At 39.5% G+C, this 22804-nt stretch overlaps 1 protein-coding gene across 1 annotated transcript; it reads right to left on the reverse strand.

The window, feature by feature from the left end:
* Window positions 1–1068: 1068 nt before the first annotated feature.
* Window positions 1069–22754, reverse strand: LOC137098120 (collagen alpha-5(IV) chain-like). The gene is made up of 52 exons (XM_067473962.1): window positions 22485–22754; window positions 20640–20693; window positions 20206–20295; window positions 19971–20015; window positions 19796–19840; window positions 19608–19670; window positions 19400–19453; window positions 19256–19282; window positions 17741–17809; window positions 17587–17649; window positions 17462–17497; window positions 16899–16943; window positions 16661–16738; window positions 15996–16049; window positions 15824–15889; window positions 15354–15398; window positions 15184–15237; window positions 15049–15090; window positions 14759–14837; window positions 14573–14608; window positions 14298–14474; window positions 13515–13604; window positions 12910–12993; window positions 12700–12770; window positions 12438–12626; window positions 12159–12330; window positions 11946–12035; window positions 11727–11834; window positions 11491–11585; window positions 11239–11389; window positions 11009–11119; window positions 10649–10813; window positions 10454–10540; window positions 10123–10260; window positions 9810–9908; window positions 9580–9678; window positions 7394–7533; window positions 6885–7011; window positions 6710–6790; window positions 6496–6594; window positions 6296–6343; window positions 5661–5843; window positions 5273–5403; window positions 4918–4990; window positions 4583–4657; window positions 4251–4376; window positions 3497–3592; window positions 3171–3380; window positions 2891–3068; window positions 2654–2768; window positions 2385–2557; window positions 1069–2110 (listed from the first exon to the last, which is right to left on the reverse strand). The coding sequence occupies exons 1-52, from the start codon at window positions 22554–22556 to the stop codon at window positions 1987–1989; spliced, it is 5022 nt and encodes a 1673-aa protein (XP_067330063.1). The 5' UTR covers window positions 22557–22754; the 3' UTR covers window positions 1069–1986.
* Between the last annotated feature and the right edge of the window lie 50 nt (window positions 22755–22804).

Raw genomic sequence — 22804 nt, forward strand, 5'->3', positions numbered from 1 at the left:
GAATTTATGAAAAAGAAAAAACTGAAATATCTCAGGGATGATGTAGAATATGTAAAAAGCCCAAATGAAAGTCCATGTAAAGCAGATACATAGAAAAAAACTAAAAGGACACATGCGCTTCTCAAATTGTTGACAACCTTAAAGCACATCAACCTTTCAACAAACCATCATTCTAACCCAATTAGAGAAGAGTGGAAGCCTAAAATAGCTGTCTGAACAATTAACAACCGCAATGTCAGGAGCAGAATAATCCTGTTAAGAAGGCTGCACAAACACTCTGCAGCAAACCTGTTTCCATCCCCGATGATAACTGCCTGCACCACAGCATGAAAGGCTTTTTAATACAAGAAGTGGCCACTTGGTATGTCACGACTTTCAGATATGTTGGAACCAGAGCTTTAATGAGTTGAGAGTTTGCCCCCAATATGTCAGAAATTAATTAGATCATCGGTATGATACTCGGTATGATATTTCATCACAGGTCTTGAATTCACACAAGAGGACTCTGAAGCTCTTCTTCAGCTATTGCTTGCGCTGGCTGCTTTTCTTACATAAGCATGTGAGGCTACTGGTTATTTCTGAATGAGCTTGGAAAATTTGCATGACTAAAAGAAACAATATTTTGAACCCTGTGTTGATGCTGGACATTATCATTTCTTTTTTTTTTTTGCTAATAACTATACTGGGAAGGAATTTGCCTTTATTGATTACTGTGACAGTTGTGGGTGAGTGAGCTTAAATGATTGTTCCTTTGGGATAAATTGTTCCAGTGGCAGCTGTCGTGACTGATCAGTTTAGAGAAATATGTTGAAATCACAAGGGGAATAAGATTCTCAGAGTGGAAATTTTATATTCATTAGGATTTCAATAATGGCTTATTTCACACTATGAGTCACGTTTGAAATGCAAATTCGAACATCATAAACATAATCGTTATTCATCTTTATTTGTAATTTCTTTTAGCATATTTACCACCAATTTACAAACCCCAAAGAGAAAAGATGAAATACAGAAACTATCACTCCATGAAATCTTCTCAATATTTTTATATGCATTTTTTCTCCTAAAGTCACATACACAACAGCGGTTTAATGGCAGTGTTGCCTGCCAACACTTCATTTAGAAATGGATTGAAAAAAGTTCCAAGCACAATGAGTCATAAAGTTAAATCTTTTCTATGCACCATTTAACATGTGGAAATTCAAATGCTTTTAGAGAGGGAACAAATGACTCTATATTTGTGAGAGAAAACACAACCTAACAATTCCAATGCACAAGCAGCACATTTACAACATGCTCCCTCTCCAGATGTCATAGAAACACGTGTACTAAATATCATTACCCAATCATTTTTATGGCATTTGCTGAGTGACCTGCACTGATCGTCTCAGGTCAATTAGAATGAAATGGCAAACACATGTCAGAGATATTTGGTAATTGTTTCTCAGTAGTCTGGCAATCGCACATATCACGTCATTCTGTGTTTTGTGTTTGTTTTTGCCACAAGGGGTTTAGAATTAATGTAATAATGAAACATGTAAATATTAATATTGGCACAGTAGGTGTTTTGCTATTATCAGTTACATAATCACAGTGTTGGTTCTTCTAGATCCCAGATGGATTTCTTCACTGGATTGTTTATTACAGTATATTAATACTCTTATCAATTCATTAAAAGGAAATAAGAAAGAAACATTCATTACTAAAATAATTACACCCACTGTTGTGGCACAATGCATACGATAAAATGGCTCCAGACCTTTCATTTTTAGAGTTTATCCCAACAAGTCACATTAAAGACGATTGTAAGTTTGGTTGAAGTGTATTTATGTGAGTTTTATTCAGAGCTACACAAGTACTCATAAGTACAAAGTTGTAACATAAAAGCGCCAGTTTACCAAACAGATATACACACACTACAGACTAACAAGACTGTTTTATGTTACATATTACGATATTTTCATACTTTAAATGAAAAATTACATTTTAATGGTGAAAAGTGTCCCCGCGTCTGTCATCTGAGTCAGGTAGTTGTGATTTCCGACAGACGCGACAACGACTGATGACATTTTGTAGACAAGGTCCTTTCACTGTCTGAGGAACAGGTTTACTGCAGGAAAAATCAGAACACACAGATTTTAATTTTAAGTAGAACTTTGGATTTGACTGTAATAGCTTGATTTAAAAATACTCTGTAATTGTTAAATTACCAGTAAGTTACTAAATCACAAAACATGTGTTCAGCACTGTGACAATCCACACAACTCGCAAAAGAAATCAATGCTGAAGAAATTCTAAGATTTCAGTGAACCATTTAAGTGGAGACAGACATTCCCTCTGGTTTGTATCTACCTCATGTTTTAAAAGAGAAGCAAACAGTTTACCTGAACATGTTGTTAGGATTGAGGGAAGCCAACCAATAGCTGTAGGAATCAAGATAGTAGTTACATGTCCCCCTGCCATGACACTCAATGAAAGGCACTTGGCGGAAAATTTCCAGACATGAACCAGGAGAAATCAACGGCTGAGAGGAGCCTTCTGCACCTGCTCCTGTTTGCTAGAAATGAAGGCAGTCAAAACGTGACAGTTAGATAAAAAGTGGTGTACGAGAAGATCCAGCAATTCTGCAAAGATCTAAAACATTTTTCTTTACTATGACAAATGAGTATCCAGTCCATAGCGACTCCCAGCCTCCGGGACAATTAGGTATCACAGTTGTCTGGCTGTGGACAGCAATGACGTTCGAGGTGGTTTCACACACTGAGCACCTAAATCACACATACACACAGACACCTATATTTATATTGTCCCAAATTTTTCAATTATTGAAATAGAAAGTAATATATATGAGCCTGTGTATAACGTATACGGGCCTACTCTCCTGTCCCACCTGCTGATGTAGGAGGCCAGCTTCTGACCTGTGATGGAAACCATGTTGACAGGCATAGGCGTGTCAGTAGACAACCAGTATGAGTAGTCATTACGAGAAGCATAGCGACAAGTGTTTTCTGAGTCACAGAACAGGAAGGGCATGGTGGAGAAATGAGGGAGACAGCTTCCAATGGTGCCTGTGTGACAGTTTGAAGTATTAAAACATTATCATGTAACAACATGATGAACAAAATTTACACGTTTTTTTTCTGCGGGCATGAAGGTTTCCATGCTCTTACCAAGGTCCTGACCATGAGATTTCTCATTTCCGTTGATGAAGAGAAAAGAGTAACCAGAGTAGATGAGGCTGGTGCCTTGAGGGCAGTCAGGGACATGGATGCTTTGACTGTGTCTAGCTATCAGGAAACTGTAAACATAACCTCGACCTCCTCTGCCAGGCAACCCTCGAGGACCTTTACGGCCTGGGTTTCCACTTTCTCCTTCTGGACCTGCAGGGTTTAACACAACCAAATGCACAGTGTGTAATCAGGTGCCAGCACGCTGCCCATGTGACCCATGATGTGGCCACATAAACACAGTTTTCGACCGGCAAACATTAAAATACCTGCGAGTCCAGCTTTTCCTTTGTCACCTTTATGGCCTTTAACTCCAGGTGGACCAGGTGGGCTGGAACCATGCAATCCTTTAATGCCTGGCTGGCCTGGGACAGAAAACTTCAGTGTCAAATTGTGCGAAAAACAGCTTTGTGAAAGTGTCATCATTACATTCTACATCTATTAATTGTTATGATACAGTTTAAAAAGTAAATGACAATCTCTGTATCAAACAGACTTTACAATACATAACAAAGCCCCAAGTTATAATCATCATCAGGAGTTTAGATGATGTCATTTGAAGGAGCTCTGGAAAAACTGGTTGACCATGATTACAGACTCCATAGTGTGAGCAACAAGATGACATAATTTGAACTCTGGGTTCTTCCAAGTGATGTCATCTGGAGGCATTTTTCAGCTAGAAGTAATGAGATACTTTAATACAAGGAAGTCAAAGGAAAGTTTAAAAGCATTAATGTACATTTACACCCTAAACTAAAGTTATAGAGCGCAAGTTGGAAATTTGTGAAGTCGCCCTTTAAAGTTAAATGAATTATAACTTGGAGCCTTGTTATATATTGTAAAGTCTGTTTGATACAGAGATTGTCATTTACTTTTTCAAGTCAGAGGGAATTATAATGATATTTATGTAGATCTACTACCCAAACTAGAACTAAGGCATCCTTTAAGGTATTTAACACAGATAATTAAGTAACTGAAACTACAAAGTAGAAATACATCATAAAATGAGATACATTTTTAAACCTTTAATGCCTCGTGGTCCCGATGGTCCAGTGCTCCCTGGGGCTCCTGGATTGCCAGGAGGACCTAACAATCCAGGAGGTCCTGGTTCATATATGACCCTGCCAAATGCTGGTTCACCTTTTAGGCCTATTGGAACAAATCAAGTGTAATGAGAAAATATTACCCCAAAATGTATAATATCTGTTATGGGACACTTATTGGTGAAATATTGCATCACTGCTGGTATTCATAAATCATTGACTGGTAAGGTGGAGAAAGTCCAGAAAATATTATTAGGGCTCATTGTTATTGGTTATTGTCACAGGTAATAGTAAGAAACATTTTAGTCACACCTTGTCGTCCAGGAAAACCTTTGGTCCCAGCTGGACCAGGAAGGCCTGGGATGTTTCCTGGCTCTCCCCTGTCCCCTAAAACACATAAAGAGTCATAAAGAGATTGCAAGGAAGTTAGCATGGTTTCACAGCCTATTTAATAGACTGCAGCTTATATGATTGCCTTTGTAAATTAAATTTTTTTATCTGTACCATTCATAATCTCAGTTAAAGGGAACATAAATCAATCATGGGCAATTACTATTCTGTAATAACAGAACTGCCTTCAGTCTGGTGAAAATTCAAAGAGAGTCCCCTAATATACTGTTGAGGCTATAATTGAAATGACAAATTACCAGGGTGGCCTAGGCGTCCAGGAAGGCCAAAATCACCTTTCGGTCCTGGGTTTCCCGGTCTGCCTTGTTCACCCTGGGGAGGCAAATAATTCAATAAAAGTTCAAGGATTAGACGTAAGAACAGATGATGCTTTTCAGTAATCACATTCTTGTTAATCTGCAAAAAGAATTGTCCCACTGTAAAAAGAGATTTTGCTCAGTGTGTGGTAGCAAGTGTTTAACATTTTATCCTACACTCTTTAATATTCTTAAAAAGAAAACAGTGTCGTAAAATATAAACTTGATTTAGGAACATTGGAGATGAATGCTCATTTTACTCAAATATTTCTCAAAAAATATACACGGGGTGACGCACAGGTGGTCCTGGAGGTCCTGGATCCCCTGGTGATCCCTTATAGCCTGGACGTCCTGTAAAACCTGGGTCTCCTTTGTCTCCCTTTAATCTTAGTACAGTGGGACCTGGAGGACCTGGCAAGCCAGGAAATCCTACATACAGAAAGGCAAAGACAGATAAAACTAAACCTGGCATGTGACAATGAAGAACCATTGGAAAATGAAGGTGCATACAGATTTATGAACATATTTATTGAATCGACATGGTTTAGAATAAATGGCCTTAGATTGTAGGTGTGTAGGTAACCAGTCCATTTGGAAATTGAATGATATATGTAAAAATATTCTTCAGACCTAAATCAAATCTGGTTATGTCTAATTTTTCATTCTCCAAAGAAGTGCTCCATCACCTGGGCTCCCAGGAATCCCAGGAAGGCCAAGATCTCCTTTAGTCCCCAAAACACATGCCCCTTCCCTTCCTGGTGGTCCTCTTGGACCAGAGACCCCAGGATGACCTGGAATCCCTCTGTCTCCTATCGGTCCAGGACTTGCTGTAGAAGCAAAGCCAGGGGGACCAGGGTTTCCTGGGGGACCTGGAATACAAACAGAATAAGGTTCATTAATGCCAGCAAATGAAAAAAAATCAGTAGTGGGGAATACATTGTTTTTTAATCGACAACTACTTTAACATAGTTTATGCAGACAATCATAAGAATCTCTGGATGTGCAAAAATTTTCTAAAACAAATTATGTACCTTTAATAGTATGACATTTACTAATACTAAGAGAGGTGTATAAGTTCAAAATGTTATTTGCTACGTTTATGTGTGGTGAGTACAGCACTGCGGTGTGCTTTATGTAAGGTTGGGTAGAATGCACCTCCCAGAACATTTACTGAGGTTTATTATGACTCTACACATGTTACAATATATCAAGATGCCGCCCAAAGTTCAGGATATCCTCCAAAAGAATAAAAATTAAAATTGTCTAAAAATTAAGGAAAATACAAACGTGGAATACATTTGAAAGTATACTGTTTACTCACCTGGCTGACCGGTGTCACCACGCCTTCCAGGTCTACCTTCAATCCCAGCTGAAGAGGAAAGGTAGAAGCAAAGGTGAAGTTTAGTTGCAGCTTTAAAAAGTAGAGCTAAGACGATTTCAACAGAAAGAAAATACAGTTTGCAAGTTTGTAAATACAGGACGTATAATGCTAGAAAGACATAAAAATTTTAAATCCGTTACTGGTTTCCCCTTTCTGCCCTGGTGGTCCAGGGATCCCATCACGACCCTGGTTCCCTTTAGGACCTGGATAACCACCAATACCCGGTTGCCCTGCCTCACCTGAGGAAGAAAATATTTTAAAAAAAAGCTAAGATTATTTTTATTTGCTTTTGAGATTAGGTGATTTTATATGGTGTCCTTGTAAAGCAAAAAACTGTTATTTGGAATGATTTGCCTGGTGGTCCATTAGGTCCTGGAAGTCCTTTTCTTCCTGGAGGCCCATCTAAACCTTTAGGCCCTTGAAAACCTGGTGTACCTGGATAGGAATGGGGTTTGGGAGGTAAACATACAGTGAGAAAAAAAAGGAAGCCATCATACACTGCTTGATTGTTATGATGAGTGGTAGTAACCATTTCCCCCAGTGGGTCCTGGGTTTCCTTTGGCTCCATGCATTCCTGCTGAACCTATTGGTCCACTGATACCAGGTTCTCCTTTCTGACCCTTCATGCTATCATAGTTTATTGATCCTGGTTCACCCTGAGAACAAGAAAAAAAATAAAGAGAATATTACTGAGAAATTGTCATTATTTATAATCAACACACATTTTTTTACTTATCCATATTTAACTGTTTTGGTAGGTTATAATTTGCTGTGCAGGAAGGTAGAGTGGTTGTCCACCAATCTCGCAGTTGTTAGTTCAGTCCCCTGATTCTCCGGTCACATGTCGAAGTGTCCTTGAGCAAGACACTGAACCCTAACTTAGTTGCTCCCGGTGAGCGTTGGCCAGCTGCATAGCAGCATAGCAGCACACATAGAGTGTGAATGGGTGAATAAGAAGCAGTGTAAAGTGCTTTGAGTGCCCATAGGTAGAAAAGCGCTATATAAGTGCAGAACATTTAGCATTTACCATATCACTACCTTTTGTCCTACAGGTCCAGGTAGTCCATATTCAGAGTAGCTTGGTTCTCCATCAGTGCCTTTGTAACCCCGTGGTCCCGGTGGGCCATATTGACCTGGCTGTCCAGGGATTCCTCTGTCCCCTTTTATTCCTTTTGGACCTACGTGTGTAAACCAAAAAAATATATATTTTCATAATAAATAGAAGAGGGTTTAATATCTACAACTGCTGTTAAGGAGGCCAGCATACAGCTAAAGCATAATATTTATAGCCAAAATATCACATTTTTACTTTTAATATATATATATGTATATATAAACAAAACTTTCCCTTCTCTAAGGGCAGTCTTATTCCTTCCTTCCCCAGTGTTTCTATTACCACAGGTACCACTTGTGTCTTTACCTTTCACATCTTTTATAATTGTTCTTTCAACCCTTAGTATTACTTATTATTAGGATTTCCAGCCTGTACTCGGCACAGATGTTTTGGAACACTATGCCAGCCACTTGGTTATGGCATTCTATGTATACCCTGCCTACTAGTATCTGGCACCCCACTGTCATTTGCTGGATTGTGTCAGGGCTGTCTTTGGATAGCCTGCATCTGGAGTCTTTCCTGGTATCGTAGACCGTAGACCTTCCTGAGGTATTGATGGATCTTGGTTGTTTTATCCTGGACACAGGCTGGCTCTGACGCTCACTAATCCTTGGCCTCCTTCCTGCAGGATGCTGGATTTGGGGTGAAACCCTCCGTGCATTTTAAGGAGCTTCCTTGTCTTGATGTCAGTGGCCTAAATCTCCTCTTTTGACCGGCTTATGATTTCAGTGGGGTACCTGAAGACCGGGAGGGTGTTAGTCACCGGGACGGCATTAATTAATTAAGGTGTTAATTGCTTGGACTTTGTTCTTCCTATTCAGCTGACTTCTCAGGTCTTATGTTGTGGCCACTTCATGGTTACCATTTGCCTGTGGGATCCTAAGCTACATTCACTCCTGGCATACAGCTTGATGTCATTCCTCCAAGCATCTTAAGGATCACAGTTGCAGTGGTGTATATACCATCTTGTTAGTCTCAGTGATGGTCATAATTGGGATTGGTTGTGCTGTGTTCACAGCTTTTATTTATATATATACATATATATAAATATAAGGACAAACCCCTGCATGGTATGTAAGTGACTAATATCAAAAAATCTTACCAGTGACTGGATAAAGCTTGACTAAAAGATAGCACAGAGGCACTAATCCTTGCAGCACAGGGAAAGGCTCTTGGTACACGATCACTAAGGGCCGGATTCCAGGTGTGAGCTGAATGCAATGCAAAAATGCACCTGAGACAATCCAACACAAGATGCAGCCAGGTAGGACATATATTCAACATCATAAACAAGTGGCTGGAATTGACCTAGCCAAGATCCTGTGAGAGTGACAAACTGGTAAAGGCCAACCAACTGAACAAAGCAGTGGTGGAGTAACAGAATTAAGCTATAGTTATAGATGTAGTATTCCAAATTATAGCAACATGGGAACATGAAAAGCTTAAGAGACTCCAAGGACCGAAAGAAGCATTAGTAAAAATGTTAAAGGTGAAGGCAACAGTGTTTTTTCGTGGTAATTGGAACACAGGAGGCTGTGACCTCCCAAAGTGGGCTCCTGAGTGTCGAGGCAAAAACTGTAAGGCAAGTTAAGGAGGCAAAAGGCAGCTCACAGTCTTGGTTATGGTGAGTTTAATCAGCAAAACACACAAACATGAAGAGCAGAACAGAACTACACTCATGAGTGGGTCAATCAGATTGACAAGGTTTTATAGGTTATTGGTGTCTTTTAACCACTCAGCTCAGCAGCTGAATTTACATAAAAGCACAAAGGAATGACTCATGCAAATCAACCTTACAGAACATACACACAGTGGTCAGGAATCTAATTAGCAAGTATCTGAGACTACTCATCTTCTATGTGTTCCCTGCTGGGACAGCTTCCTGATGAAGCTCTGGTCTAAAGAAGGTCTGCTGAGGTGCAAATGTAGCATTTGGTCACCATTTCTCTCACACTGAGCAGCTCCAGCAGATTCCAGCAACAAATTTAATTTCTGTCTAGAAAGACCCTCAAGCTTAACCAGTCCTCTGTGGGAAATTTTTCATATCACTAAATGTAGTGTAATATGTAAAGCATGTATGGTCTTCAACTAAACTTTATGTAGCGCTTACCTGGAGGCCCTCTGACTCCTGAGTCTCCTGGGGCTCCGGCAGGTCCTTGACTGCCTTCTGGGAAATGTGATCCATCAAAACCTGGATCACCTACGGGACCTGGTCACAAAAAGGCACATACCATAAATACAGTTTTTGGAACTGTTACATATTATAGTACATACTGATGTAGTGAACCAAGATACTGTACAGACAAATTTCCGGTTACAAAAGGTAAATCAAATTTTAACCTCTCTCTCCTGGTCTCCCAGGTTCTCCCTCCCACCCTCTCTGCCCTTTTGGTCCAGTAATTCCAGTATCCCCAGGAGGACCACCTCGACCAGGCTGACCTTAAAAAGTAGAGGTAGAGTTTTCAAAAATTACCAAACAAAAAGCCATATGGTATAACAAAAACTGAATTTACTTTAACAATAGAAAATGTGCTGTACTACTAAAATCTAAGCTTATTTCAACCTAAAAATAAAATGTTAAAGAAATCTCTACATTTAGAAAACTATTTCTTGTGGAATGATGCTATCATGGCAAGTATTTCCAGTAACTAACCCATTTTGCCTGGGTCCCCTGGGGAACCTCTATATTCTAATTGTGGTGATGGCGGTCCTGGAGAACCTCTGACACCTGGGTCTCCATCCTTGCCTGGTGCACCTCTAGAACCTTTGGTTCCAATTGATCCAGGGGAACCTGTAAACAGTCATGGTGGGAATTAACCTCAAGCCACATAAAAACTACAGTGACTTACCAAAAACATGAAGATCCAGAAACATCCACATTGTATCACAGATAATGCTTGTCTATATTTTGTGATGTAATTTTCTTAATTAATGTTTATTTGTTAAACGTATTTAATGGATACACAGTGATTTACTTGATTTACCTATTTCCCCTGGTGGTCCTGAAAGTCCAGGCAATCCTTCTCGTCCATATCCTGGTAGCCCATCTGGTCCAGGGTCTCCTCTCCATCCTGAAGAAATTAAGGAGGAACATGTAAAATGAGCTCTAAATTTACAATGTCATATATTCTGTAATCAGTGAGTAAAAAAATATTAAGTACAATAATCTAATGCCATACCTGTTGGGCCAGGCAGGCCATTTTGTCCCCTGATGCCTTTTTGTCCAGATTGCCCATCTGAACCTGGTACAGATGGCCCAAGAGTTCCAGGCTCACCGGGGGGGCCAGGACGACCAAACCCAGGCAAGCCTACATCCCCCTTCTCACCAGGAAAGCCGTTACGTCCTGATATGTGGGAACCGAGATATTAAACGCAGATGAAGATATGGATGGAAGGGAATCACAAACTGTTTAAGTCTGTTATAGAGTGTTTTAGCAGAGGTAATAGTCAACCTTGAAACGTTTTTAGATTACTCCTTCATTCAGTGTCCTTCTAGAATTGTTAGAAAAGGATATCACACAATTTCAAAACATACTGACCTGGAAGTCCTGGATAACCATCTGGACCTGGTAGTCCCACGGGTCCCGGTACACCCTTAAATAAATCCTTGCTACCAGGCAGTCCTGGAGACCCTGGAAAACCTTTACTTCCTGTATAAATAGATGGACATGTGTGTGTGTAAATATGTATTTATGACCCTATGGCAGTATTTGGAGGATCCATAATTCTGTTTGTGTCTGTCTGTAAGTTACACTTGCAGCATAAGCACCTTTTTCTCCTGGAAAACCAGGATTGCCAGGGAGTCCTGGATAACCAGGTAGACCAGGCGGTCCAGGATCTCCTATGGACCCCTGAACTCCAGCTTCTCCTGGAAGTCCTGGTGGGCCTGGGGGGCCAGGGTATTCAGGACCACTATCACCCTAAAAATATACATATATTCCCAAATTTCAGTGTGCTTGCATTATGACATTAATTTTTTTTGCTGTGATACATCAGTTGTGTTTGTGTCTTTGTCTCTGACCTTCAGTCCTGGAGGACCAGGAAGGCCTTGTGTACCTGGCTGACCAGGAAAGCCTATACCTGGAGAGCCTGGGAGACCTGGCTGCCCCTTGTCACCTAAAAAACACACACAAACACACACACACAGTGATAACTGGATGATGATACACAAATGGCACTTCTATCATCCATTTTCTGTAGAACAGATGTATAAAGACAAATTCCAAATGAATTTGACCTCAATAGAACATGAATTACCTTTTGGTCCTAGGAGCCCTGGCCTTCCTGGCAGTGTAATATCACCTTTTTCTCCTTTCTGTCCTGCGTTACCTGGTGCTCCTGGTAAACCTGGGGTTCCTTGATAACCTGGGTTGTTAATAACAAGTTATTTTTTCATCAACTGTTGCATGCATCATCCATGGACCTATCTATCTATACTGTGTATCCATCCATTTGTCATCAAATCATAATTCTTACCCGGACTTCCAGGTAACCCAGGTTGACCTTTAAATCCAGGTGGCCCAGGAAGTCCTTTGCCATGAATGTGGCTAGGTTCTCCTTTCTCTCCTAGCAGTGAAGAAGAAAGAGAAGAAATTACTTATTGTCAGTGTTTTTGTCTGTCTTTCTATTTCAGCCTTTCTGTGTAAATGTTTTTGTCCAATTTTATAATTACTAAAATGGTTTAATTACCAGGAATTCCAGACTGTCCTGGCAAACCAGGTACCCCAACCTCTCCCTTACTTCCTGGAAGTCCAGCAGGCCCATATCCCACTTGTCCAGGCTCGCCAACTGTTCCAGGTCTGCCTAAAGGCCCTGGCAGACCTGGAAAACCCTGGTCTCCCACCTCACCAATGGAGGGATACTAGAGAACAGAGGGAAAACTTTGAAGAAATTTGAAGCACAAAATGCAATGTCAGTTGGAAAATACTTGAGTCTTACTTTTTTCCAAGTTTGTCAAAGCTTTCTTACCGAATCACCTGGAAGGCCACGATTGCCTTTGCGGCCTGGTAACCCAGGGGACCCAGGCCAGCCATCTGCACCAGGCCTGCCAGGTTGTCCTGGGTCACCCGTCTCTCCCTTTATTCCATTGGGCCTATAATGATAGGAGTCTCCCTTTTCCCCTGGAGGGCCTGGAAATCCTGTTTCACCAAGTGGACCCTTCAGAATGGGAAATGATTGTTTACACCAGTTTTCAAAACACAACCAAAATTATAAAACCCATTGTTCTTACTGGTCTTCCAGGTAAACCTCTAGGTCCAGGGAATCCTTTATCTCCATTGGGCCCTGGTCCTTGATTGTTGCCTGAGCAACAGACACATGTTGAGAGCCAATTTCTGTTTCAACTTTTTTACTCTCCACTAAAACCAGTAAAATATGAAAAATGAATGTGGAGGATAGATCTAGTAAAATCTGCATGTTTTTATGAGGTGAATAGTTTTACCTGGAATGCCAGGTGGACCAGGGGGACCAGGTGGTCCTGGATGTCCTGTTCCCATACAGTCATAACAGGGCTCCCCCTTCTCCCCTATAAGGAAGATGCACATGGGGATATTTTTTGTCAAATTTTATAACACAGTACTATGTTTGCCAAGGTTATCATTTTTCGTTTCTAGTTCTTTTTAGTCCAATCTATTGAAAAAACTAAAAAGTGAGAAAATACACTGTTGCCCATAAAGTTGGAATAGTTTTGTTTTCAGACACATTCCTCTTTTTTGCAAAGGTTAAGTGTGGTTTAATTTTAATATGTTTGGAAGAGACAGATCAATAAAGGTTTGAGAATATATACATTTTATCTAATAAGAATAAATCGCATTGTCACAATATTGTCATAATATTATGAGGAGAGGTAAAACATATTTTTTCAAAATTCATGGGCAACAGTGTATTAAGGCCTGCATAAACTGATATATAATAACAATTGGAAAAAAGTCTACAAGCATACTGTATCTAATCAATGACTGCAAAAATCCGGCCAGATGAAATGTCAAAGAAATGTGAAACGAGCGAAATGGTACTTTACTTTTAATAATAACACTTAGTTCCAACCTTTCATCCCAAATATTCCATCATATCCCATAGGTCCAGGGATGCCCCTCATGCCCTTCATTCCTGGGAGGCCCTTGATAATCCTGTTAGCTACAGGCAAACAAATTGCAGTTTCTCAGTATTGCCACACTTGATAAAAATCTTTTCTTTACTGTAACTGTCTGTATTTGAATCCAACCTCCTCCCCCCCATTTTCATGTAATAGTCAGTAAGTCCCAGTTATATGTTTAAGTTCAGCAAATGCAAATTAACACTATCAAATAATTTATATGAAACAGAAAAGGTTTCATCACCCATATAAGCAGCCCATTCTGATTCCGAAGGCATCCCTTTGCGTTACATGCTGGCGCTTAAGGTACCTGCCGGGGATTGACGCTTTAAGATTTTAGTCCAATGGAAACCCTCATGCTTCAATGTTTAATGCCAAAAGCAATGGCATAGAATCTCCATAGGGAGATGGATACAGTGGTGGACGGTACAATAAGACAAAGGACTTTTCCATTCCAAATAGTGGTGCTCCTGGAGCATCCAACTGTAACGCCAAAGGGTACCAGTGGTGTCAATTTGATCCCTCAAAGGATGTAAAATGGTACCATAATTTTATGTCATTGGAAGTGTCATTATCTGACACTGTGGGGTGAGAACATGTTCGTATAAGATGTTTGTGTGTTTGTCCCGCGGACAACCCAGGTGAAGGTAAACAGGTTAATACACGTTAAGACATAAAGACAACTAGTGGTATTTCAGAGGGTCAAAGCAAAACCAGTAGTCATTTACACATACTTCTGTTTTCTGGAGGTCCAGGTGGGCCAGCAACCCCAGGAGGCCCTTGATCACCAGGATCCCCATCTGGACCTGGGAGTCCTGTATAAATATCCCCAGGGTCCCCAGGGTCTCCCTTGGGACCTGGAAAGCCAATGGGACCTTGTGGACCTGGCACATAACTCCCAGTTGCATACCCTGTGAAATGTGAAGTGAGAGACCAATATGGTTTATAGTGTTTGATACATATTAGATACAACATATTTTTATTGTTTATGTGAAAAATAAACAGACACCTGGAAGTCCGTCAGGTCCAGGTAACCCCACAACACCTGAGAAAAGAATAGTAACATGTTATTTGTATATATAAACACAAGTCTCAGTTTAATCAGTATATATACAGCAGAGCTATAATCATAACTAATGCACAGGTGTTATTTGTCACTCCATTATCACTATCACTCAGCGTTGTGGTTATCTACCTCTAGGTCCGGGGGGGCCAGGTGGGCCTGGGGGACCAGGATCTCCGTGGAATCCTTTGAGTGGCTCAGACTCCAATATCTGTAAAGAAAATATCTGTAAAGAATATCTGTAAAAAAAAATCAAAGGACCCTGTAGTGAACAACTGCGATAAAAAAATGAATCCAGAGGACTACTTATAAAATGCACAAGAATAGGTTTTCATCTTATCAGTTTATGTAGCCTAGACAAAATTTGTATTAATTGGAAATAGTTTTGGCTTAGTATTAGTTTGAAATGATAACAAACTTACACCTCCAGGTGGACCAGGCAGACCCCTATCTCCCTTTTCACCCTTAAGATCAAAATACACAAGCATTGTATGATACAACACATATAAACACTAAAGGGGATTGCATACATTTTATGGTACTAATAGATCACTGACCATCACTCCATTTGCCCCTGGGTATCCTGGATCGCCTCTTGGGCCAACGCGTCCCTAAAGATAACTATATTGTATTCAAATGCCACACAATGAGTAAGTGCATGTATGCATGCACACATATAAGACAACACAATGACTTTGCATACTATATATACACATTGGAATACTACCTGATGTCCACGTTGTCCAGGATCACCATCTTTTCCTGGCTTTCCCTATAAAGACAGTTAAGAATGACAATGAGGATCCCACAGGTCCTGCTTTCTATAAAAAGAATATTTCACCAATATCCTGCTTACAGTACCAATTTATTCAGGTCCTTCTCATTATTTTCATGCTTTGCCACTATCCACACCTTAATCTTGGTGAGGAGGGACGGATAGTGGCAAAAGGGAGCCGAATTTCAATGTATAAGCCTGTTTAGATTGAGGATGTTCCATAGCAAATACCTAATATTTAATGTTGCAATGCAAAGTCAAATAAAGAGAAAAGAAAATGCAGTTTTGAGAGAGACACGTGATGCAATATTTAAAACAACACAGGGTTTGGTTGTCTGGGACTTGCTACAGTTTGTCTCCATGCAGATGTTGGTCAAATGTTCTAAGTCAAAAGTGAACAGACTGGGTTCGTTGCATCTTACTTCAGGGCCCACGGGTCCTTGGTCTCCTTTCACTCCTTTAATGTACGGGCCATAACCAGAGTCTCCCTAAGAACAATTTGAAATAGGTACAGAAATACAGTAAGTAAAATGAATACAAACTATTTAAAACAGTGTAAAGTGCAATGTCAGGTCACTTTAAAGGGAAACTTACTGGTTCACCCTGGCAGCCTTTTTCTCCTACGTTTCCTTTGCTTCCTTTTATACCCTGAATAGGAAAAAAACCTCATGTTACAGTATGACTAATTTGTCACCCGAAATTTGAACGGAAGTCTTTTACTCCAACACTTTGGGAATGTTTTAATAAGTTACAGTATAAGTTATTATTAGTTTTAGTTGCTATAAAATTAGCATATGAAATAGCAACACTTTTCTGATAGGACTTTGCTTTGATGTTTTTTCCTTGACATAGATTTTTGTTTGCTTGTACCTCACTTGTAAGTCGCTTTGGATAAAAGCATCTGCTAAATGACTAAATGTAAATGTAAATCTAGTAGCATTATCAGCCAACAATTTCTACACATTACCATTAAAGGCAGGGACATGATGCACATTGGGGTCATGTTTAATTTTGATGTGTCAGACTGCAACCATGGGTGTGAACTGTTTTGCTTCTAGCATCTCAAATAGACTCTACCAATGCAATCTTTAACATCTTTATTGTAACGGTGCCGCAAACAAAGTTGACCAAGCTGATTATAAATGTGACAATTTACAGTATATTACTGTACAGCAGATATATTGTACCTATGCAAAAATATATAATATATAATGAAAAACATTTATATGCTTAAACTGCAACTTAGTCTGTTGCTGTACCTTTAATACAAGACCCCCAGTGAAAAACTCCCTAACCCGACCCGGTGGGCCTGGTGGGCCTGGTGGGCCTGGCCTCCCCTACATCAAACATTATGAGAAAACAATGTTATGATTATTTAACAGAAATGGACAGAAAATAATAATGTGGTGTAATTGTGCGCTATCTATTTACCATTCTCGTCTCTTTGATTGTATTCAACAATGTTAATATAATAACAGAGTATTAAAAAGAAAGTACCTTTGGTCCACGAGGTCCTGGGATTCCGCCTATGCCTTCTTGGCCCTGTAAGATGGGATGGCATTTGTATCTTGTTTGTATAGTTACAAGGTCTCTCCTTCTTCCTGAGAAAACTCCTTATAGTTTTTTCTCAGAGTTTCATCCTGGACAATTGCCACGTTTACCATTCTTTTTAATGTCAACTCCAACCAGTGGGGAACAGAATGCCCCATTCTTACTCTAACACCAATCATTTAATGTTTCACAGAAACTCCTCTCCTAACTTCAAGGAGGCGTTGGCCACAGAGGTGACGAGTTTCACAGAAACTTGGGACACACAAACATCTAGACATCCACACAATCTTCCAAAGTACTGCTCTACTGATAAAATGCTGTGAAAAAACAGTTGTAGGCACTAAAGCAACAGCAGTGAAATGTTTACGCTGCTCCAGGTGGTGTGATTACCACACAATACAAAGTTTTTCTCATATGTGGTGCTTACACACTTATCACAGACCTAACCAATCAAATATGGTTTGAACATATGCATCTAAAATAATGTTATAGTGTTATATTAGCGTTACCTTAGATCCTTTTGCCCCTGGATGGCCAAAAATACCCTGTTTATAAAGAATGCAGTGATATCAAGCATTACATAATAATTAGCCATAGTGCTAAATGTAAAGTAACCGAGTAACCTTTTACTCACGACATAGCCTCTGTGTCCAGGGTCCCCTGGTGGTCCAGTTTCCCCAGGGAAACCTTGAAGTCCCTGAAATAGTAAATGTGTCACAATATAAAAAGGGACTTTTACTATCATGGAAAATCTGGTACAAACAAATGGCAAGTTACTAAATTATTACCGGCTCTCCATCCCTGCCAGGGGGCCCAGGTGGCCCTGGCATTGAAATCACTGAAATCCAAGACTCACCCTGCAAAATAGAGGACATTTGTTTGAATGCAGTTCATAACTACTGAATTCCATGTTGAAATTGTCAATTATCACTACAGGTGTGTAGTAATATATATGTAATAATGCACAGGAGATACCTAAGTCATAGTTACGTATTGCATTATACATCTAAATCACAGTTAAGCTGTGTTAGGCCCATTTACTAATCAATATATATCTGTGCTCTTGCAAGGCGTGCATGAATCAAAAGGCTGTCTGAATGAATTGCATAATGCCTCCTTCTAATTCATTACTGGTATAGCAACTAGTGGAATAGTAGAAAGAATCTGAGAGGGGTTTAGCTTGTGTATAAAAAAAAAGGTTACAAATGACAACGTCTTATGCACAAGCTCCATCTTCTAAAGGCTTTCAACAAGCGTAGTGGGCATAGCTGGTAAACACATCCACCACCATTGCAAAGATATGGCAGCACAGCAGTAGAATTCTAAATCGTCACTGGTGAACTGTCACACAGTAGTCCTTGACACTAGTGTCACTTAGGTCAAACTGTTGAGAATGGGCTGGAAGAGACACCCAAACATATTCCCAGTGCACATGTGAATCTTATGCTCATTTTAGTGTCAACACATTACCCTTTGACCTAATTGTGCAGGTTCTAAATACCTAAAGTTGTTGAATGTTTTCCCACTGTGTTTCTTCTGACATGACCTGCAGAGGAAATGTTATATCATAGCCAGAACCTCTTTTCATATCATTAACATTAAGATTTAGAGCTAGTGTGTTTTTTTTTGTCCCTAGTTTAATAACTGTGTAAAACAACCTGTACAGTTCAAGCACTGCAACATTTTTTTCAATGTGTTAACACAGTGAAAAGAGCTGGGATGAGGAAGTACCGAGATAACAGCAAGCTGTACCGGCTACTTCTTGCAAGAGTTTTCCTGGTATTTTTAAAAAGAAAATCACAAATGTGTGAGTGTTTCTCAGGTATAGGATAGTAAATGTGGAGTGGTCCTCATGTCTCATGCCTGTTGTTTTCTTAAATGGTAAATAGTTGCTTATATATCGCTTTTATCCAAAGCGCTTTACAATGTTGCTTCCCATTCACCCATTCACACACACACACACACCGATGGCAGTGGCTGCCATGCAAGGTGCTCACCTGACCCACCGGACGCTGAACCCCCAACTTAGGGTTCAGCGTCTTGCCCAAGGACACTTTGACTTGTAGCCAAGAGCGGGGATTGAACCACTGACCCTGTGGTCCATGGTCAATTGCCAACTGAGCTACAGCTCAGCTTATCCAGCTTTGGATAAAAGCGCTATATAAGCGACTATTTAACTTATTGGAGCAGTGTTCTTTTTTTCTGCTGAGACACTTCTTAATGTATGTAATTGCTAAACAATACTGCAGTTTCACTCTTTCTAAGTACAAAAAGCTCTGGGTGGCACAGAAACAATTTATTACCTTTTGTCCCCGCAGACCCCCTGAACCCTGTAAAACAAAGATTAAGATGAAGCAAGTCTTGGACACCAAACACATTCCTTGATCGTTAAGATTAACTATACAATAAAACACTGAAGTTAATGAGAAATGTATTTTCTTTCGTACTGGTTGTCCATCAATACCATGGACACCAGGAGTACCAGGAGGTCCATCTTCTCCCTGAAAGTAGAAAATGTTCTTTAAAATTGGAAAAGTATAACTGAAGGGCTCTTTACTCACTTTGTAATTTAACTTGCATTAAAACTCAATTTTCAAAATATAAATGAGCTTAAACTATTACAGATACAACAAATGAAATTCTAGATTTAATTACATCAGTTCCATTGCACCCTGGAGCCCCTGGAGGGCCAGGAGGCCCTTGTAAACCTGGAATACCCTGCAAGTGAAAATCAACAGAAGTTAACAAAGTAACAGGGCTCTATTAATATATTAAGAAAGTGCTCTTAGACCAGAGTCCAGAGTAACTCATATCCATATGCATAAGAATATAAGACATTTTACCGGTAGACCATGAGAACCAGCAAATCCTTCTTTGCCTTCTGGTCCCTGTGATGATAGTAACAAAAGCAGAATACTTTTTAAATAGGAACACAGGTCTACAATGTCACAGAGACATCTAATAAAAACCTCACAGACATCCACATAGACACAAGCTTGGATAGTACAGTTATGTTACCGGATCTCCTTTTGGCCCTATTCGTCCATCGGGCCCAGTGTTGCCCTGTCAAAGACAGCAAGCTGTAATTAATCTCAGAGAGTTAGGAAGATGCAGTATAACTACAGCTGTGTAGCTACACAAAAGGCACCAAAATCCAGCAAATTCTACATACTGTTTGAGTCAGTGTTGGCCTCTTACATCATTTCTGAGATGTACAGAATATAAGAGTGAATAAGCCAAGAGGCAGGCTGACCTTTGGTCCCATAGGCCCAGTATGACCATCTGATCCTCGACGACCGTCTAGCCCTCGGAGACCTGGACCTCCCAGATAACCTTTGTCTCCCTGTATGTGTGTGCATGTGAACAAGAGAAGGAGAGTAGACAAAAGAGACAAAGGGGCAGACCTTGCACAACAATCATTTAATAATAATGTAATTTATACTTTCAGATTTAAACTATTTCTTGAAATATTATTATTATAGGCATCATTATAGATATTGAGTTGGCAGTTGATACTATGTTGATACTATGTATAGTACATTTGCATTCATGCAGTGTAATGTACTGTAATGCATACTTGTTTGCTAGAAAATAAAACTTCAGAAAGGTATTTCAAAAGTTCATATGAAACAGAAAAAGACTGAAATCTTTTTTACTAAACTCCAAACACAAGATTGATCCACTCACCCTATTGCCTTTTACTCCAGCACAGTGGCATCTTGACTTTCCACTGCACACGCACTAAAATAAATTAGGTTGTTCAGTATGTTTTGTGAGAATAGGAACAATGTTACATTTTTTGATAATGTTATATTGATTCACAATTTCCCTCCAGTGTCATATGCATCTACCTTAATGGTTCTACAACCCCACAGCTTGAGAACCACTAGGCTTTAGAAAATGAAAGCTGAAATTAATCATCCTGGTAGTTTCACAATCAAGTACAACATTTCTAAACATTGTCCATCCAATATCTTAACCGCCTATCCTCTTTAGGCTCGCTTGGCTCCTAGACCCAAAACAGTGCCCCATCTCAAGGCCACACGTCTTTAGACTGTGGGAGGAAACCCATGCAAGCATGTGGAAAAGATGTACTCCACATAGAAGGCCACACAAAGCACATAGTTTTAGTCTGGGGTTAGTATAGATGTGAGGTGAGAGCACTAACCAATTCAGATTAATGCTGATTATTACTAACATTATATGAATCAATCATTGTTATTTTAAACGTTGCTTTAGAGTTTACATTTGCCAGAAACTTATAGTGCAACGTTTCTTTGTCTTTGAATAAATTAAAGCAGCAACTTAAACAGTTTTCAAATATTTTTTTATGAAAACAGGCATCATACCACAGAGTCATTAAAAACCACTGGCAGCCACTGCTTCTAAAAGTTTCTGAGTGAGGCTCACCCTTCTGACTAATCAGAGAAGAGCAACAACTTCTGTTTGATTAGAACATAAAGAGCAAAGCAAAGCTGTATCAGAGCAGGAAGAGGAAGAAATGGGCTAAGTAGAGAGAACTGATTCTGAGCCTCAAGCTAGTGCTGGCTTAGGATACACACTGCAGCTTAACATATATAATCAATTAATATATTTGATTAATAAGCCAGTGGAGTTATCAAATTGACCTGGCTAAAACAGAAGGAAAATATTTTACATCTTTCTGATAATCAAGCCCCAAACATTTATAATTTTTGTTCTTCTACCTTTGCTCACATTTGCGAGTCTTGTTCTCATCATTTGACTAAAAGACTTCACTACCAAATTTTCCTTTTTCCTTTGTTTAGTTTCACCTATCTTTTACTGTCCTCCTTCTATATACTATCCTTTCCCCATGACCTGTGATGAAAAGGCCCACCAACATGGCCCACTCAAGAAAACTGTACACACTGGAGTCAATGTGCAAACACACCACTAACAGACCCATCTCTTCAGACGCTTTCACATAAGCATAGACAGAACTGTTACAAACAGACCACGATGTTGTATATCACCGTTAATGCATTGAAGACCGAACTATGCTCACATTATACACAACACAGAAAAAAATCAGGAACATAAAGACGTTCTCAGCGATTAGAGGACTTATGTAATTTAAAGCAAGAGATATGTTATGTCATTCATCAGCGTTAATAATAGAAATTAAATAAAAATTTTCAGACCATGTAAAAGTTTGAACAACTATGACAAAACCGAGTCAAAAAAAAGTATTTGATTTAGTACATTTAGCCTGTGATGTACAGCATGTTCATATACGTTTTACTTTTGCTATTAAGTTCATCTAAAAAACAACAAAAACAAGAGGAAAGTTCCACTGAACCAGATTCTGCTGTTTAAAAAAAAAAATAAATTTAAAGTAATGTAACAATATGGTCCTGAAAGGACAATAAATAAGACTATATACCATGTGTGTAAAAAAAAAAAAAAACACACAAATTACAAAATAGAACAAACAAAAAAAAAACAACGTTTTCATTATTCAGTCTGATCAATTTACAATGGTATGTCAGTAAGGAAAAGAATACATCTTACATGTTTGGCCTCAGTAACCATCAGGATCACAGCAAACAAGATCACAGGAACTACAAACACTGGCCTCCCCATGGCTTTTCCTGATCTGATGACATCCAAAATCTCAGGTGTAATCACAGGGGTGATAAATGTCTTTATGCGTGCCCCCCTCTTCCAACGGCCTTCACAATAAATCTATCGACTGCGTTACTACTACCAATGATAAGTCATTGCTTCAGTTAAAATAAAGTTCTCACTCTGAATATAAATGTCTTGATAGACAGCCCAGAGACGTTGTTGAACTTCAGTGAAGTGGAAGGCGGTCTGATCTTAAAGCCAAC

The sequence above is a fragment of the Channa argus genome, chromosome 14, assembly GCF_033026475.1.
Source record: "Channa argus isolate prfri chromosome 14, Channa argus male v1.0, whole genome shotgun sequence".
Taxonomy (NCBI): Eukaryota; Metazoa; Chordata; class Actinopteri; order Anabantiformes; family Channidae; genus Channa; species Channa argus.

Bases quoted from the DNA above. Each gene is read 5' to 3' on its own strand.
- LOC137098120 (XM_067473962.1), bottom strand. From the start codon at position 22,556: ATGGGGAGGCCAGTGTTTGTAGTTCCTGTGATCTTGTTTGCTGTGATC. The intron at 13,605-14,297 runs GTATGTGTAAAT...GTTTGCCTGTAG, and splicing joins TGGACCTCCAGAAAACAGAA to CTAACAGGATTATCAAGGGC. The intron at 3,069-3,170 runs GTAAGAGCATGG...ACTGTCACACAG, and splicing joins ATCTCATGGTCAGGACCTTG to GCACCATTGGAAGCTGTCTC.